General features: G+C 41.8%; 1 protein-coding gene across 14 annotated transcripts in view; it reads left to right on the top strand.

Annotated features, from left to right (window-relative positions):
• The first annotated feature begins 1339 nt into the window (after positions 1-1339).
• cacna1a.S (calcium channel, voltage-dependent, P/Q type, alpha 1A subunit S homeolog) overlaps positions 1340-17122 on the top strand; it is a 179159-nt gene continuing 163376 nt past the window's right edge. For 11 of the 14 annotated variants that reach the window (XM_041588910.1, XM_041588915.1, XM_041588913.1 and 8 more), the window contains exon 1: positions 1345-2221. In XM_041588910.1, the coding sequence (XP_041444844.1) occupies positions 1977-2221 (245 nt within the window). In that variant the 5' untranslated portion in view covers positions 1345-1976. Of the gene's footprint in view, positions 2222-17122 lie in introns of all 14 variants that reach the window. The other 3 variants (XM_041588921.1, XM_041588922.1, XM_041588923.1) reach the window with 2 other exon arrangements.

Consider the following 17122-nt stretch of genomic DNA (forward strand, 5'->3'; position numbering starts at 1 on the left):
GCGAACGGCGTTCGCGAACACCAAATCGGCAGTTCGCTACATCCCTAATAGGAATGCAGTAGGAGCTCGGAGGCCCTTCAGCACTTGGGACAGCTCCCTGACCCCAGACTCAGCGCCTGCCAGTGACACATCCCTGCTGTCCCTTCTGCTTCCCACTGCTGCCTGTCCCTATCACTGCTGCCTGTCCCTATCACTGCTGCCTGTCCCTTCCACTGCTGCCTGTCCCTTCCACTGCTGCCTGTCCCCTCTGCTTCTCACTGCTGCCTGCCCCTTTCACTGCTGCTCTTCTCCCCTAGTTCCTGCCCTCACTCTCAGCCTCCTCTGATTCTTCCTTCTTCTCCCCTGCCTCCCTCCCTCCCCATTCTCTCTTCCACTCCACCCCCCCCTTCCCTTCCCAACAGAAACTCGTGTGGGTTTGGCGAAGCAGCTGGTGCAGTGATTGGCCCGGGGGTATCATGTGCAGATCAGGCTCAGGCGATGGTGCAGTGGTTGCCCGGTTTGGGCTCATTACATTCCCACCTTGTTGCCTTGAGGGAGTAGGAGGGCGAGAGACACCCAGTTCTGTACTGTGGCCCCTGGTGTGTGAGTCTGTTGTACAGATTGTTACATGGGCCTTTTCAATGGGATCAGCACTGAGGTTCCAACAGGACTGCAGCATATGCCTCCCCTCCTTCTCTCTCCCCACTCTCCCCCCTTCTCTCCCCACTCTCCCTCCTTCTCTCCCCACTCTCCCTCCTTCTCTCCCCACTCTCCCCCCTTCTCTCCCCACTCTCCCTCCTTCTCTCCCCACTCTCTCTCCTTCTCCTCCAGTCTTTATTGGTGGCTGTGATGGGGGGGCATTATTCTTATAGTACTCCCTGCACCTTATTCTACACACTATTCCACCATTTCTGCTCCTTCTCAAAACCTTCTTGCCTTATTATTCATGATATTCCCTAGTTATGTACCCTCTCTTCTAACACCATCTTGCCCTACTACTTACACTATGCCCCTCCCCTTTCCTTACTATGCACATACTGCCCCTCAGCTGCAGCAACCTCTTGAAGACAGCTGATTGGTCCAGCAAGGCCATCATTTGATAGTGAGAGGGCAATGAAGAGAGTGAAATTGGGTTATCACATGGGACCCTTCAGGTAGTGCAAGGTCCAAGCAGTCCCTCTTGGCTGCTCTTCTCTTCTTACAGCTCATGATGACTGAGAGGCAATGAAATCAGCTCACTAAAGGCTTCCCCATTTCTTACTATGTGTCCCCTCTCCCTCTTGCTCTTTCACTCTCTCTCGCTGTAAATCCCACCCCCATCCCCCCTCTCCCCCCTCCCTTTCCTCCTCTTCCTCCTCCCACCTCCCCGGACTGATTGCAGGATCTTGAAACTGCGGCGTGAAAGATGCAGCTGTGAAACAGGCAGAGCGCACAGGGGAGTGGGGTCTTCACCGCCGGACCCCTCGATCCCTTTTTTTTTTTTTTTTTTACATTTTAATTTCCATTTAGTTTTTTATACAAGGTGCCAGGGAGAACCCAAAAGGGATGATTCCTCTCTCCATTTTTAACCCTCATTTTGTACCTAGAGAAGAAGAAGAGGAAGAAGAAGAGTTGTGTTTATTTGCTGCTGCAGCTGCCTGCGGAGGGGACTGTATTTTGTGCATGAAGCCCCTGTATAGATTTCTACGTGTGTATATATGTATATAGAGCTGCCTGACATTTCTCTAGCAACTCCTAGAGACCCTCGCTCCTTCCTCAGAGGGACGCTGTTTGTACATCTGTCTCTATATTTATACCCAGATAGACAGATATAGCAGTGTATAGAGATATTATAATATATATATATATATATACACACACACACCGCCTGGGAAGGGACATGAGAAGCGTGCGACTGGACGCAGTCTGTCTGGATGATATGTGATGCTTTGCAGCAACCTTTCCTCTCCTCCTGCGTCTTTTCCTCGAGATTTCCTCTGCCGTGACCCGCGGACAGCATGGCTCGCTTCGGGGACGAGGTGCCGGCCCGCGGGGGCGGTGCTGCTGGGCGCGGAAGCCGGCAAGGTGGCCCCCCCGGGGCTCAGCGGATCTACAAACAGTCTATGGCGCAAAGGGCCCGCACCATGGCACTCTACAACCCCATCCCTGTGCGGCAGAACTGCTTAACTCTCAACCGCTCCCTCTTTCTCTTCAGCGAAGACAACGTGGTGAGGAAATACGCCAAAAAAATCACCGAATGGCCATATCCTTTATATTGATATTAGTGTTTGGGGTGGCAAGGCCAGGGCACCCAGTGGGGGTATAAGGGGTGATTTGTGTGCTCATTCAGGCCTGGGCCTCCTTATTTGTGGGGCCCCACAGACCTGCTCAAGTGAAGAAACTCTGTTGTGTCCCACATCATTCTGTCATTCTTTTGGGAAGGGGCACCAGCGTAGTGTGTACAATAGTGTGTATAATAATAATGTGTATAGTAATAGTGTGTATAATAAGGTAAAAATGGTGGAATTGGCTGTAAGTGTGGGCATGACTGTGTCAAGTGAATGAATGACAACTGTGGGAAAGTGTGTGTAATAAGGCAAAATGGTGTCAGGGGCATTAAATATGGGAAACGGTGTATATTAAGGCAAGAAAAAAGGCTGTCAATTAGGGATGATGTGTATAGTAAGGCAAGAATAAAGGCTGTAAATTTGGGATTGTATAGCAAGGTAAGAAAAATGGCTGTCAATTAAGGATGATGTGTATAGTAAGGCAAGAATAAAGGCTGGCTATTAGGAATGATGTTTAAGTAAGGCAAGAATAACAGCTGTCTATTAGGGATTATGTGTATAGTAAGGCAAGAATAAAAGATGTTGATTAGAGATTACTGTATGTGTATAGTAAGGCAAGAATAAAGGCTGTCAATTAGGGATGATGTGTATAGTAGGGCAGGAATAAAGGCTGTCAATTAGGGATGATGTGTATAGTAAGGCAAGGATGTGTCTGGGGTTGGGACTGTGGCATAGTGTATAATTAAAGACAAGATAGTATCAAGGGAAGGGGCTGTAAATGTAAAATAGTGTGCATAACGAATCAAGAAGGCACAAGGAAAGGGTCTGGAGTTGTAGGGCAATGTCTGAAGCAAGGCAAGATGGTATAGGGGAAGTATATAGTGTATATGGTGTGTATAGTGCATATGGTGTGTATAGTGTCAGTTTGATATTATATAGGGCCTGGTCATTTTGTAGTTCTTGTGACTTTGCTGAGCTGCATCTCTGATCTGGCAGCCTGAGACTGCTGGGTAACACTGGGAGTTATAGTGTATATATACTGTATATATGCATTGCAGCAGCTTGAAATGTTACATTTAGGGGCCCCCGCACTGGCATTTTGCCTGGGGCCCCTCCAGCACTAAAGGCATGGGCCCTGCCAATGTAAGTCTGTGCATACAGCATCCCTAATTCAGGCCAATGTCAGCCTAATAATGTCGGCCTGGGGAAGGAGGATACATTGTATTTGTCATGTGCAGAATGAAAAGCTTGTGTATTTGGTGGAACAATAATCATTTGTATATTTTATACCTCACTGATACTCTCCTACCAGCCGGGAACTGACCGTTACATGACAATGGTACATGTATAGATTTATATATATATATATATATATATCCTTCAATCCTTTCCTGTCATCTCTTTATCTCTGTTTGTGTCTGTCCATCTGTCTCTGCATTGGACACACAGGGCCTCAGAGCCTCAGAGCAGCAGTAAGTGGATATTAAGTACTTGTACTGCAAGAATAACCCATATTGGGGCTGCAATAAGCCTATATACTGTATATATCTATATCTATATATATATATAATATATATGTATATATATATATATATATATATATATATATATATATATATATATATATATATATAATGTGGGCAGAGGTTAGCACTCACAGGACTTAACGCAAACATTCTGCTGTTTATTGGAGCAAAAAGCTAACATTTTGGCTAGCCAAAACGTTAGCTTTATGCTCCAAAACAGCAGAATTTTTGCGTTAAGCCAAAATGTTAGCTTTTTGCTCCAATAAACAGCAAAATTTTTGCGTTAAGTCCTGTGAGTGCTAACCTCTGTCTACATTGTACCGTATTTTCCGGCTATTGCACCCAGGCACGATATACCTACTATACGAGTAGTGCCGGCATCCATTGCTATATAGATATATATATATTTGTGTGCGTGTGCTTCACTATTTTATTCAACCTCCAGCTGTTGTTTGTTGGACTATAACTCCCAACAACCCCTTTCAAACTGTTGGTGGAAGGCTGGGAGTTACAGTAGTGGGCAGGCTGCTGGCTGGGAGATGTGTGATGTATATACTTAATATATCATCATTACAGAGAGAGAGGTAGATTCCTTTCCTAAGCAGAAGAACGTCAGAGCAGCCTCTTTCTTTCACCTGACAACTTCCTTAACTACTTGGTGGTCAGACTGGTGGGAAACTGACCAGCAGGTGGCGCTGTTGGAACAAAATTCATTCATATTAACAGTACATGTATCCCTTAATATCTACGAATTAAAACAAAATAAATAATGAATGTACATTGCAAAATTTCTTAGAATAGCCCCCTCATCAATTTTACACTCAATTGTTTTAAAGATTTACTCATCCTTTTTAATTCTTCTATATTTTATGTGAACATTAAATAAACCAGACTTGCTGAGGAATCATTGAAGATCCGAGCAGCAGTAACTACACAGAATCTACACCTCTGTAAATTTCAGATGTCACCTCTCTGAAGAGTTCCAATGTGCCATTGTGATTGGATTAGTGGAAGAGTTTATATGCCGAGAACTTCCCACACCAGTCAGTTGTACTGAAGAAGCTGCTCGGATGAGTAGTGAAACGTCTTCAATGATTACTCAGCAAGTCCAGTTGTTTTTAGATTTGCCTATACTAGATATACTATGACCTGGATAAATGAAAATCTTCATAGTCATATTAAATAAACCCGATAGGCTGGTTTTGCTTCGAATAAGGATGAATTATATCTTAATCTGGAACAGGTATGGAACCTGTTATCCAGAATGCTCTGGACCTGGGGTTTTCCAGATAATGTATCTTTCCATAATTTGGATCTTCACACCTTAAGTCTACTAGAAAATCATATAAACATTAAATAAACCCAATAGGCTGGTTTTGCTTCCAATAAGGATTAATTTTATCTTAGTTGGGATCGAGTACAAGCTATTGTCTTATTATTACAGAGAAAAAGGAAATATTTTTTGTAAATTTGTCTTATTTGGATAAAATTGAGTCTATGGGACATGGCCTTTCTGTAATTTGGAGTTTTCTAGATGACAGGTTTCCAGATTAAGGAACCCATACCTGTACTACTATATCCCATTTAATACAGAGAGTTTCATTATGAGCACAGAGCTTACTGGGTGGTATTTTGGGGTGCCATTGGTTATATGCTCTGTTTACCTTACGTTTAACTACAACTGCCAACAGCTTTTATTGCCATTATATACCCAAACACACCTTTCATTTACCAAACCCCACAAGCCCCATCCCTTTTGTGGTCTGTCAATTGGTCTGTACCATTTACCTGTGCCCCAGGGCCCTGACAAGACTCCCACCTGCCCCCCCATCAGGAAATCTGTGTGTGTGTGGGGGGGGGGTTATGACAAAATTGCACAAAATAAGGACTTTTTCCAATTACTTTATATTTTCTATTTGTGACCATTTTTCTAATATTGAAGTCTAAAATTTCATTTTTCAGCTTCTAAAGCAGCTCTTGGGGGGGGGGGGTCGCTGACTCTTTAACTGCTGCTAAATTGATCCATTTAATTGATCCATTTGTTATCTTTGTCCCTGCGGAGCAAAATCCCCTAGTATCATTAAATGGGAACTCCAGAAAAAATTATTTAAGCTTTTTAAAAAGTAAACATAATTTCAAGCAACTTTGCAATATACATCAATTAAACAATATGCAGACTTTTCATGATTTTTAATGGTTTCTGAAAATTCCCTAAGCCTAGCCCCCTGCTGATCTGTCTGACTACTTTGCTGTCTGACTACTGTTACTTTGTATCAACAGCCATCTGTCCTCAGCCTGCATCCTCCAAACCCCACAATTCCCTGCACATGTGATTTCAATAAGGAAAGGAACATCCCAGTGCAATGCATTGTGGGTAATGTAGTTCCTGCATGCTGTCTGTAAGCTGTGGAGAAGTTTAGTCTCTCCTTCCCTGCCAGGATTTCAAATGATGCAGAAAGAGAAGAAATGTTAAACAGCTGGATTTCAGCATAGAAAATTGCATTGATTCATACTTTTTGAATGTACAGGTACATGTGACGGGTATATTCAGTGTTATGTGGGCCTCTTTATCAAATTTTGGTTTGGAAGCTGGAGTTCCCCTTTAAAGGATAAGTAAACCATTAAAATAAGTGAATGTAAAATTGATGAGGGGGCTATTCTAAGCACTTTTGTAATGTACATTCATTATTTATTTTGTTTTGATTCCAAGATATTAAGGGATACATGTACTGTTAATATGAATGAATTTTGTTACAACAGCTCCACCTGCTGGTCAGTTTCCCACCAGTCTGACCACCAAGTAGTCAAGGAAGTTGTCAGGAGAAAGAAAGAGACTGCTCTGATGTTCTTCTGCTTAGGAAAGATGTGAGAAAGGTTTCTAATTCTTTTCCTAAGTAGAAGAACATCAGAGCAGCCTCTTTCTTTCTCCTGACAACTTCCTTGACTACTTGGTGGTCAGACTGGTGGGAAACTGACCAGCAGGTGGCGCTGTTGTAACAAAATTCATTCATATTAACAGCACATGTATCCCTTAATATCTTGGAATCAAAACAAAATAAATAATGAATGTACATTACAAAAGTGCTTAGAATAGCCCCCTCATCAATTTTACATTCACTTATTTTAATGGTTTACTTATCCTGTTAGATACAATGTAATTAGATACAATAGTTGCTAATATTCCACAGACACTACTGAGAAATGGATCAACTAATTGTAGCAACTAAATGGAGCAAATGGTAACAGTTCAGAATCTGCTCCTGGATCACTGAGCTGCCAGACTGAAACACTAGACACATTAACATTAAAATTTGACCTTAAATTTGTGGAAAATGGTAAAAACAAAAAGATTAAATGCAATTGAAAAAGTATTTGAAAAATTAAAAAAAAAAATAACTGAACTGAAAAAAGTGTTTGGAAGGTGAACAACCCCTTTAAGTTAGAAACTTCGTATCTTTTTCTGGCTGTTCAGTGCAGGAGATCAAAGAAAAAGTCGGGACATTTCAGTAACAATCTGGGACTGAGCTGTCAAAATCGGGATTGTCCAGTGAAAAACGGGACAGTTGGGAGCTATATCATTACAGCTGGCAGGGCACATGCTTTGCACTTATGGAATGGAAAGGGTAAGCTACAGGAGTCAGAGGGGCATTTGCAAAATAACACAGAACTATCAGTGTGCCCTTTCTGTAAATTCTAGGTTTCTGGGCTATTGGCAAGTCAATGGGAAACCTGGAGTAGCGAGTTCCTGTACTGCAGAGAGTAGAGACTTGCACACACACTGCATCCCCTGCATTCATTTGATTGTAGATGTGGGCTGCTGTCTGCTTAATGAGCAACACTAATTTACACTGGGGAAGTGTGCTGATCTGTGCAATAACCAGGCTCAATCAGTCTTTTCTTTAATGGGTCCATCACCCCCCCCCAGAGCACGGCTCCTCGGAGGAGGAGAATTATTGACGGTTATAGTGGTGATTTATTCGTGCCAAGCACTTTTCTCTGGGAATTCTGCTGAGTTGAACCAAGATCCGGCATTGCGCTGCCCACTGACATTACCAGCATAGAAGAAGAAGCTGTATTATTCTCTGCTGTTAAAATAAAAAAAAATGCCTCTAATACTGCTCCCCCCTTTATTCTTTATGGGAAAACCCTCAACCAATTACTCCTTATATAAATAAATAATTTAGTGAATAAAATACCCCCTATTGTAAAATATAAGGATATTATAAGTCACTGAGGAGTTTGATGACCATATAAAAGTGACCAAGTGCTTTTATACAGATCACAGAACTACGAGGTAACTTCTAATATCCTCATATTTTCCAACAAGGGGTACTATAGTTATTATAATACACAAGTTTTAGTGAGTCACGTGACAAAAAGGACATCACTACTCACCGTTTATAACTGATGACATCACTAGTCACCGTTTATAAGGATATCATTTACAAGATATTCATGGCTTTTGTGTATGATAGATATATAATCCCTTCTAAAGGATAAGTAAACCTTTAAAATAAGTGAATGCAAAATTCATGAGGGGGGCTATTCTAATCACTTTTGTCATGTACATTCATTATTTATTTTGTTTTAATTCCAAGATATTAAGGGATACATGTACTGTTAATATGAATGAATTTTGTTACAACAGCGCCACCTGCTGGTCAGTTTCCCACCAGTCTGACCACCAAGTAGTCAAGGAAGGTGGCTGCTCTGATGTTCTGCTTTCTGAAAAGAATTAGAAACCTTTCTCACATCTTTCCTAAGCAGAAGAACATCAGAGCAGCCTCTTTCTTTCTCCTGACAAATTCCTTGACTACTTGGTGGTCAGACTGGTGGGAAACTGACCAGCAGGTGGCGATGTTGTAACAAAATTCATTCATATTCATTCATAAAAAATGCACTCATATTAACAGTACATGTATCCCTTAAACAAAATAAATAATGAATGTAAATTACAGAAGTGCTTAGAATAGGCAATTCATGAATTTTACATTCACTTATTTTAAAGGTTTACTTATCCTTTAAGGTTGTAATCAGCACCCATTCTGGCAATTTGTTTGGGGCGATGGGGACAGGAAGTGATTGGCAGTTTTCTATAATATTACTCAATTCCTAAAATACCCAGAGATGCTTTGTTATTTATTTTCCATGAACAGATTGTTTTGCCTGCCAGGAGGGAAATTCTTGCTCTTCATTCATTTCTACCTGATAATTTATGCAGATGACAAAAAAAAAATAATTCTTTAGCTCTGAGTTGGAACTGAATACACTGTGCAGATATACAGATTCTGATCTGATGCTCTGATCTAGTATTGGTATGGGATCCATTATCTGGAAACCCGTAGACTCCATTTTATCTAAATAATCCAAATTTTTTAAAAGGATTTCCTTTTTCACTGAAATAATAAAACAGTAGCTTGTACTTGATCCCAACTAAGATATAATTAATCCTTATTGGAAGCAGAACCAGCCTATTGGGTTTGTTCAATATTTACATGATTTTCTAGTAGACTTAAGGTATGAAGATCCAAATTATGGAAAGATGTATTGTTTACTTCTTTCTTCCCATTCTTATACTGTAGTTTCTCTCTCCTACCATCTACTTCCTGCTTTAATCCTTTATTTCTTACTTCCGATCCGTTACTCCCTGCTTTCCGCAATTTACTTTCTCCTTCTTATATTTTCCTTCCTACTTTCCTTCAGAATGATTTCCGACTTTCCCCTGGTGTGCATGGAATTTCCCACATCCTGTGCCCTTGAGAAGCTTTATTTGTTCTGGGAACGACATACCTCCCAACTATCCCGTTTTTTGCGGGACAGTCCAGCCTGTCCAGTCCAACCCACAGTCCTGGATTGTTACTGAAATGTCCTGACTTTCTCTTTGCTCTCCTGCACTGAACAACCAGAAAAAGATACAAAGTTTCTAAAACTCAATTGGCTTTTGACAGAGAGCCCAGAATATGTGGCAGCTGCACTTAGATACTTTTGTAACAATTTAGAAGCAAAAAAACAATTGTAATAATTTAAGATAAGCAGGTCTCTAGGGGTAACTGTGCCTTGCAGCTTAAAGGGCAATTCACCTTTATTAGCAAAACTGTAATAAGTCATAAAAACTACAGAAATGTGTTCAAACTTTCATAACCTGCCAAATTTTCTAAAAATGAACATGGTAATTATGGGGTGTGGCCACAAAAATGGGTGTGGTCAAAACAACTTTTGTCCCTCTTTCTATTTCCAAAATGTTGGAAGGTCTGGTATGAATTCAAGTTTATGAAAATCCAAGTATGGGGAGTATACTACCTCTTCAAACGATGCTTCTCCATGCAGAACGTCCCTTCAGTCCCCCATCGGCGAAAATCCCCTGATGCTCTGTGAATGGTATAAATTAAAGAATGGGATCTGTTACCCAGAAACCCATTGTCCAGAAAGTTCAGAATTACAGGAAGGCCGTCTTATACAGACTCCATTTTCATCAAATAATTCAAAATTTTTTAAATGATTTCCTTTTTCTGTGTAATAATAAAACAGTAGGTTGCACTTGATCCCAACTAAGATATAAACCAGCCTAGCCTATTGAGTTAAATTAATATTATTTTAATGATTTTTAAGTGTGGAGATCCAAATTACGGAGAGACCCCTTATCCAGAAAACCCCAGGTCCCAAGCATTCGGGATAACAGCTCACGCAATTGTATAACAATTTTATTTCTACACCACAATTCTTTGCCCCAATCAGGTGTGAGCTTGGTTGCTTGGGTGCCACCACCCCTAGGCACACTTCATGATGATACCATTTATTTTATCTGTGTATCTGTACTACAGACACTGTATTGCCCATGCACCAAGCCTTTAGCAGATATGTATTGCAAGGAACCCCATCTTTGCCTGATTTTGGGGCCATCATTCCTCCGATGGTGCTGCCCTCCTATACACAGGTACCAATATTATACAGTATAGGACTCTGGCCACAGTTTGAGTACTTGAGCACTGCACTCCAATTTTGGGGGGTAACTTGATCATATTATTAATTCAGTGTACTGTTTAATGAACAGACATACTGTATTATTATCTTATACATATGGGGAAACTGCTTATTTTTGGGCCACCTAATATGTGATTTGTTCTGAGACTTGAGCAGAACCAGCACCATGTTAAATTTAGGGAATGGGAGTCAAAGGCAGTTTGGCTCTGTGAATCTGGGGTGCGTGGGCCCCTCCATATGGCAGACCCAAGCACTTGCTTCATTGCATCAGGTTTCAGGATGAAAAGCTGACAATCTAATTGGCAGATGATGGCCATTGGGATATCTGTTGGGTCTGTAGCCTCAGATACTTATTGCAGAGACATTGGAGGGATCATAATTGCATCTGTCACATTCACTTAGCAGTCAAACTGTGACTACAAAGAGGGAACATAAGTAAGAGAAGAAAGTTACTGTATATAGTTAATAGCAAGTGAAAATTCAGAGTAAAGTCCCAAAATTAGATGCAATAGTTTATCACACAGAACCCTGTCCCCAGTGACCTTCAATCTCTTATAGTAAAACTCATATAAGAAGGGGAATTGGGCCCTCGTCACTAGGTGCAAACTCTGCCGCTCTGCCCCTATTGGTTGGACTCTAGGCATATGGTCAGTTTGCTGCGCGGGTAGATATATCACCAGGTATCCAAAAAATCAAGACTCTCTTCCTGCAATATTATTACCCCTTTTATACTTCCTTCTAGAGGGGGGAAGTCTGTGGAGGGGGGGAGGGGTTAATTGGGAAGGGGGTCAGGTGCAAACCCTGCACAGACAGAACTCTCGTTACACCAATGGTACCAGAATATCCAGTACATCATGGACCAGTACACCCAGTACACCATGGTAACAGAATATCCAGCACACCATGATACCAGTACACTCAGTACAACATGGTAACAGAATATCCAGTACATCATAGTACCAGTACACCCAGTACAACATGGTAACAGAATATCCAGTACATCATAGTACCAGTACACCCAGTACAACATGGTAACAGAATATCTAGTACACCATGATACCAGTACACCCAGTACACCATGGTAACAGAATATCCAGTACATCAACTAACCCTAGGGGCAGTAACAAATGGCAACCAATGATATGTGTGATTTTAAACAGGTGACCAGTAAAAGCTACCCCCTGATTGGTCACTATAAGTTACTGCACCAGGGCAAACGTAGCATTTTTTGCATTACCTATGCCCCATATTTTTACCCTTACTGACCTTCTACCTGGGCTTTCTGGTGTATCTAGGAGAATATATAGGCATCTCCCCAAATTTCCCCCTAACTGGCCTTCAATGGCTCAACCATTGATCTGGGTCTGGTAGGGGTTGCCCCACAGTTCCACTGTTTGTGTTCTTCTAAGGTGCACTAAAGAACAATATTTATTTGGGGGGGGCATTGCTAGGAAGAGGGAAATGATGCAGGGCCGACGACTGATGACAAAAACAAACTGGGCCTAAAATCTGTCACCTCTGTGGCCAGATTTCTGCCCCCTGTCACGGCTTCCAGGATCTTTGTAATCTGGTGACCCTCGCAGTGCAGTACAGACTGTCCAATATTTGTACCTGGAACAGGAAAGTAGCAGCAACACTATAGTTGCACTCTCTGCCCGGAAGACTCAATTAATTGAGAATTATAAGCATTTGTGTTGTGGATATACTGCTGAGCTTGTGCTCAAACCAAGGCCAACATTCCCTCTCCTAAACCCGATCTCTTCCCCCCTCCCTGCCTGTAATGAACAGGGCTGTAGTGCTTTTATGTGACTCAAATTTCTCTTACATGAAAACATTTGCACTGCTGAAAATTTTGAATATTATTAGCGGAGTGGAGTGATAAACGAAAATCCCTCGTGAGAAATCTCCTGATAAAAGTGAGAGGTTTCTAGGAAAACCCCTGTGCAGGTGCAGCTTCTCTTTGCCAATGACTATACTTGGCACTACTCTAGCTGTTGCGAGTGACAGCGACCCCAATGCCCAGGCGGCTTTTGTATAAAAGACCCATATAGTGAAACAGGTGGATCGGAAGGAGTCATGACTGAGGAATGAGTAGAGAAAAGCTAGTGGGGGTGGCGAATGGCATTATGGGAATTGTAGTGTGGGAAAGCAAGGAAAGGGGGAAGGAAACTTATCCTAAGTTAATGTAATGTTATTAAAGGACATGTAAAGGCAAAAAAATAAAATCCCATTTTTACTTTCTTTAATGAAAAATAAACTTTTCTCCAATATACTTTAATATGTTTTATAAGAAACCTGACTGTATGCAGTGAAATTCTCCCTTCATTTACTGCTGTGGATAGGAATTGTCAGACGGTCCCTAACTGCTCTGCAGGGAAACAATCATACTTATGAACAGCAGGGGGAGCCCCCGCCTTACTTCCCAGCCATGCAGAACTCAAGCAGCTTTGTTTGTTTCCCTGTAGAGCAGTCGGCAACTGTGTAGAGATTTGTATTGGATTTTAATTTTGCCTTTACATCCCCTTTACTGTTTCCAACTCCAGCTGCGGGGACAAAGATGATGGAGCCAGATTTAAACAGATAAACTGGGATTCTATTTGGAGGATTATTTTGCTGCAGCCACTGGTTCTGCAGAGTTGGAGAAAGTTTATATTAAACAATACAAAAACTATAAAATCCACATTAGATTACATGACAACACAGGACTCAGTGCAGTCTGTATATTCTGATTATTAATCAGTCTTGTTGTATCGGCTTCTGGCAGATATTATTTGACTTGTGCTGTTTTGATCATTTATGACAATTTCTAAGCAGCCCAGATCCCACTGAGCATGTGCACAGTCTTGGTCTTGCAAAGATGTATAACAAAGTTACAAGATGGTGACCCCCTGTGGCCAACTTTGAAAGCATAAATCATTTGTTTGATTAGTCTTGTGGTGCAGTAAGTTCATGTTTATGTTTAGTATACAAAATATAGCATTTCTAGCCTTATTCTATTTTAGACTTTACTTCCCCTTTAATAAATCAAACTGCGGCCTTTCCACCCAAGACGTGAGTATTTCTGGGGTGTGAGGACTGTAATGACATTGGGTAGTAGGAGACAGTAGAATAAGCTGAAAGTGGGTGAAGGGTACAAAATGCAACCCAAAACGATAGGAAAGGGAATTGTCCTGGGTCCAAGAACTAGAAGGGTCTCAGGCAAAAGATTACAATGCTATAATTATATATATATATTAGTTGGATTTATATTGAAATAATCATGTGAGTGAATAGGGAAAGTGCCTGTGGCAGGGTGTAAATGTAGATGAACTGTGCTTCCCTGCGCAATTTCTGCCTGACTTTATCCAAGCAATGTGGATCACAGTCCCTGAACGAACTGTACTTTTTACTTTATCTTTTAACACCTCCTGGGGAATAGGGCGACTTTAATTTCCAGCCCCAGGCCTGGGAGGCCTTTAATCCAGTCCTATCCATTAGAGCTATCCACGGCAGCAACTGTCAGCAAGTTCCGGCAGTTGATGTTGGACATGCACAAAGAGCTCGACAGAAAACGGACTCCACAGACATTTGGGTGAGGACAGTTTAGGGCAGTGGCACACGAGGCTAATGGGGGAGATTAGTCGCCCAGCGACAAATCGCAACTACTCTTGCCTAAATGCTTTCCCTCCAGCTAGAATGCAAATCGCCGGCGGGATGGCACTCGGACACTTCGTTTTCCAAAGTCGCCCAAAGTTGCCTCATGACGGAAAGCTGAAGCGATCCTGCCGGCGATTTACATTCTAGCTGACGGGAAGGCATTTAGGGGAGATTAATCACTTTAAGAAGAGGCGATTTGTTGCTGGGCGACTAATCTCCCCCAGTTGCCTCGTGTGCCACTGCCCTTACTCGGAGACAGGAGAATGCAGTGGGTGGGTGTAAATTACAGAGAGATTCTGTAGGACTCCAATGGGGGGGGGTGGGGGCTGCACGTGGGCACATACAGAAATGAGCGGGTGCTGCTTGCGGCAAGTTTGTTTTTCAGGAAAGAAATAGGAGGCTGCAAATCCGACACCAGGGTACTCCATACTGAGCCCAGGGCCGGATTTACATACCAGGCCCACTGTTGTTCGTCACCCCCCATCCCCACCCGTTTATTTGCTCAAAATTTCATCGGGACCGGAGCAATGGGGATTGACGCATAAGAGATTTAAAAGATTATCCTATCTCCTGCTCATTCCTGAACCAATGTGGGTGGGGTGGGGTTGGGTAGCATTCTGTCCCCTAAAATCCTGCCGCCCTAGGCCTGGGCCTTGGTGGCCTCTCCACAAATCCGGGCCAGACTGAGCCTCGTACAATAATATACATTCTATTTGATTACTTTATATTGTTTTTGGCCTCAGTTATAGGGAACCTATGGTAAATCATGTATTATAAGGGATAATATACCCCCTACTGTAAATGATAAGGATATTAGAAGTCACTGAGGGGTTGTTCTGTGACCATATAAAGGCACAAGGCTGCAGGCTGAGTTATACAGGGAACTCTGAGTATCACTCATGTATTATAAGGGATAATGTACCCCCTACTGTAAATGATAAGGATATTAGAAGTCACTGAGGGGTTGTTCTGTGACCATATAAAGGCACAAGGCTGCAGGCTGAGTTATACAGGGAACTCTGAGTATCACTCATGTATTATAAGGGATAATGTACCCCCTACTGTAAATGATAAGGATATTAGAAGTCACTGAGGAGTTCTGTGACCATATAAAGGCACAGGGCTGCAGGCTGAGTTATACAGGGAACTCTGAGTATCACTCATGTATTATAAGGGATAATGTACCCCCTACTTGTTTTAATATAAATTAGGACTGTTCTTTACCTGCTGGTAGAGTACATATGATGCAGAACCTTTATCTAATAAAAGACACTATGTGTTCTCAAATGCAGTGACCCTTAGTAACCAGTCAGATGTTTGCTTTTAAACAAGTGACCAGTACATATATATGCTAAATGGCTTGTACTGGCGAGTTGACCCATAGCAAATGTTGCACCTTTATTATATAACACCCCAGTTAGGGCCCATTCCTAAAGACGAAGAAGAGGATAAAGATCGTGAAAAGTAAAAAAGGGGAAACCAGAACATAAGGTGAGAAGAGTCGGCAAAGGTTTTATTGTGTGTTATTGTGTGGATGAGGATTGAGATTATACTGTATGTTATTGTGTGGATGAGGATTGAGATTATACTGTGTGTTATTGTGTGGATGAGGATTGAGATTATACTGTATGTTATTGTGTGGATGAGGATTGAGATTATACTGTGTGTTATTGTGTGGATGAGGATTGAGATTATACTGTATGTTATTGTGTGGATGAGGATTGAGATTATACTGTGTGTTATTGTGTGGATGAGGATTGAGATTATACTGTGTGTTATTGTGTGGATGAGGATTGAGATTATACTGTGTGTTATTGTGTGGATGAGGATTGAGATTATACTGTGTGTTATTGTGTGGATGAGGATTGAGATTATACTGTGTGTTATTGTGTGGATGAGGATTGAGATTATACTGTGTGTTATTGTGTGGATGAGGATTGAGATTATACTGTATGTTATTGTGTGGATGAGGATTGAGATTATACTGTGTGTTATTGTGTGGATGAGGATTGAGATTATACTTTGTGTTATTGTGTGGATAAGGATTGAGATTATACTGTATGTGTGTATCAGGCTGGGAGTAGGCATGAGAAAGCTGTGCGGTATTCCCTGTCTCCTCACCCCCACAATCTTGGCAGCTCTTTTTGGCTGCTGCTCCTCTCGTGCCGGATCCTCCTTCAGTCTGAGCGTGCGGCAGCTGCTGGTGCCCAGTATTAGACGGGTATTAGCACAGAATTACCCTGCTCTTAAGGCTGCATTAGCACATAATGAGATTGCTATTGGCACAGTCTTATCTTGATATTAGCACAGTATTGGATTGCAGCTTTATTAGGCTGCTTTTAATCAGGGATAAAGCTTAGTATCAGTGCAACATTGTCTTAGGCTAGCACGGCTGCTTCCATAGCTTTCATATTGCACTGGGCAAAATAGCACCAGCACAGCAACCAATCAGTCTACTGCAGGCAGAATAATACAAGCTCTGATTGGACAGGCTACAGAACAGGGACATATACCCCCCGGTGTTACTCCGACTGCCCCACCATTTACCCCATTGCAGATAAATAATCACCCTCTGTTATTTAGCAGTAAAACACTGCAGACTGTTTACTCTAAGGGGTTATTAGTTCAGTATTGACTGCCTTGTCATTTACTATTGATAACGTATTAGCTCAGTGTGTGTTTATTATTATTTGAGCCGGGCTAAATTGACGTTCGTTAGCAGCAGAGTATTAA

This window comes from Xenopus laevis, chromosome 3S, assembly GCF_017654675.1.
Source record: "Xenopus laevis strain J_2021 chromosome 3S, Xenopus_laevis_v10.1, whole genome shotgun sequence".
NCBI classification, from domain to species: domain Eukaryota; kingdom Metazoa; phylum Chordata; class Amphibia; order Anura; family Pipidae; genus Xenopus; species Xenopus laevis.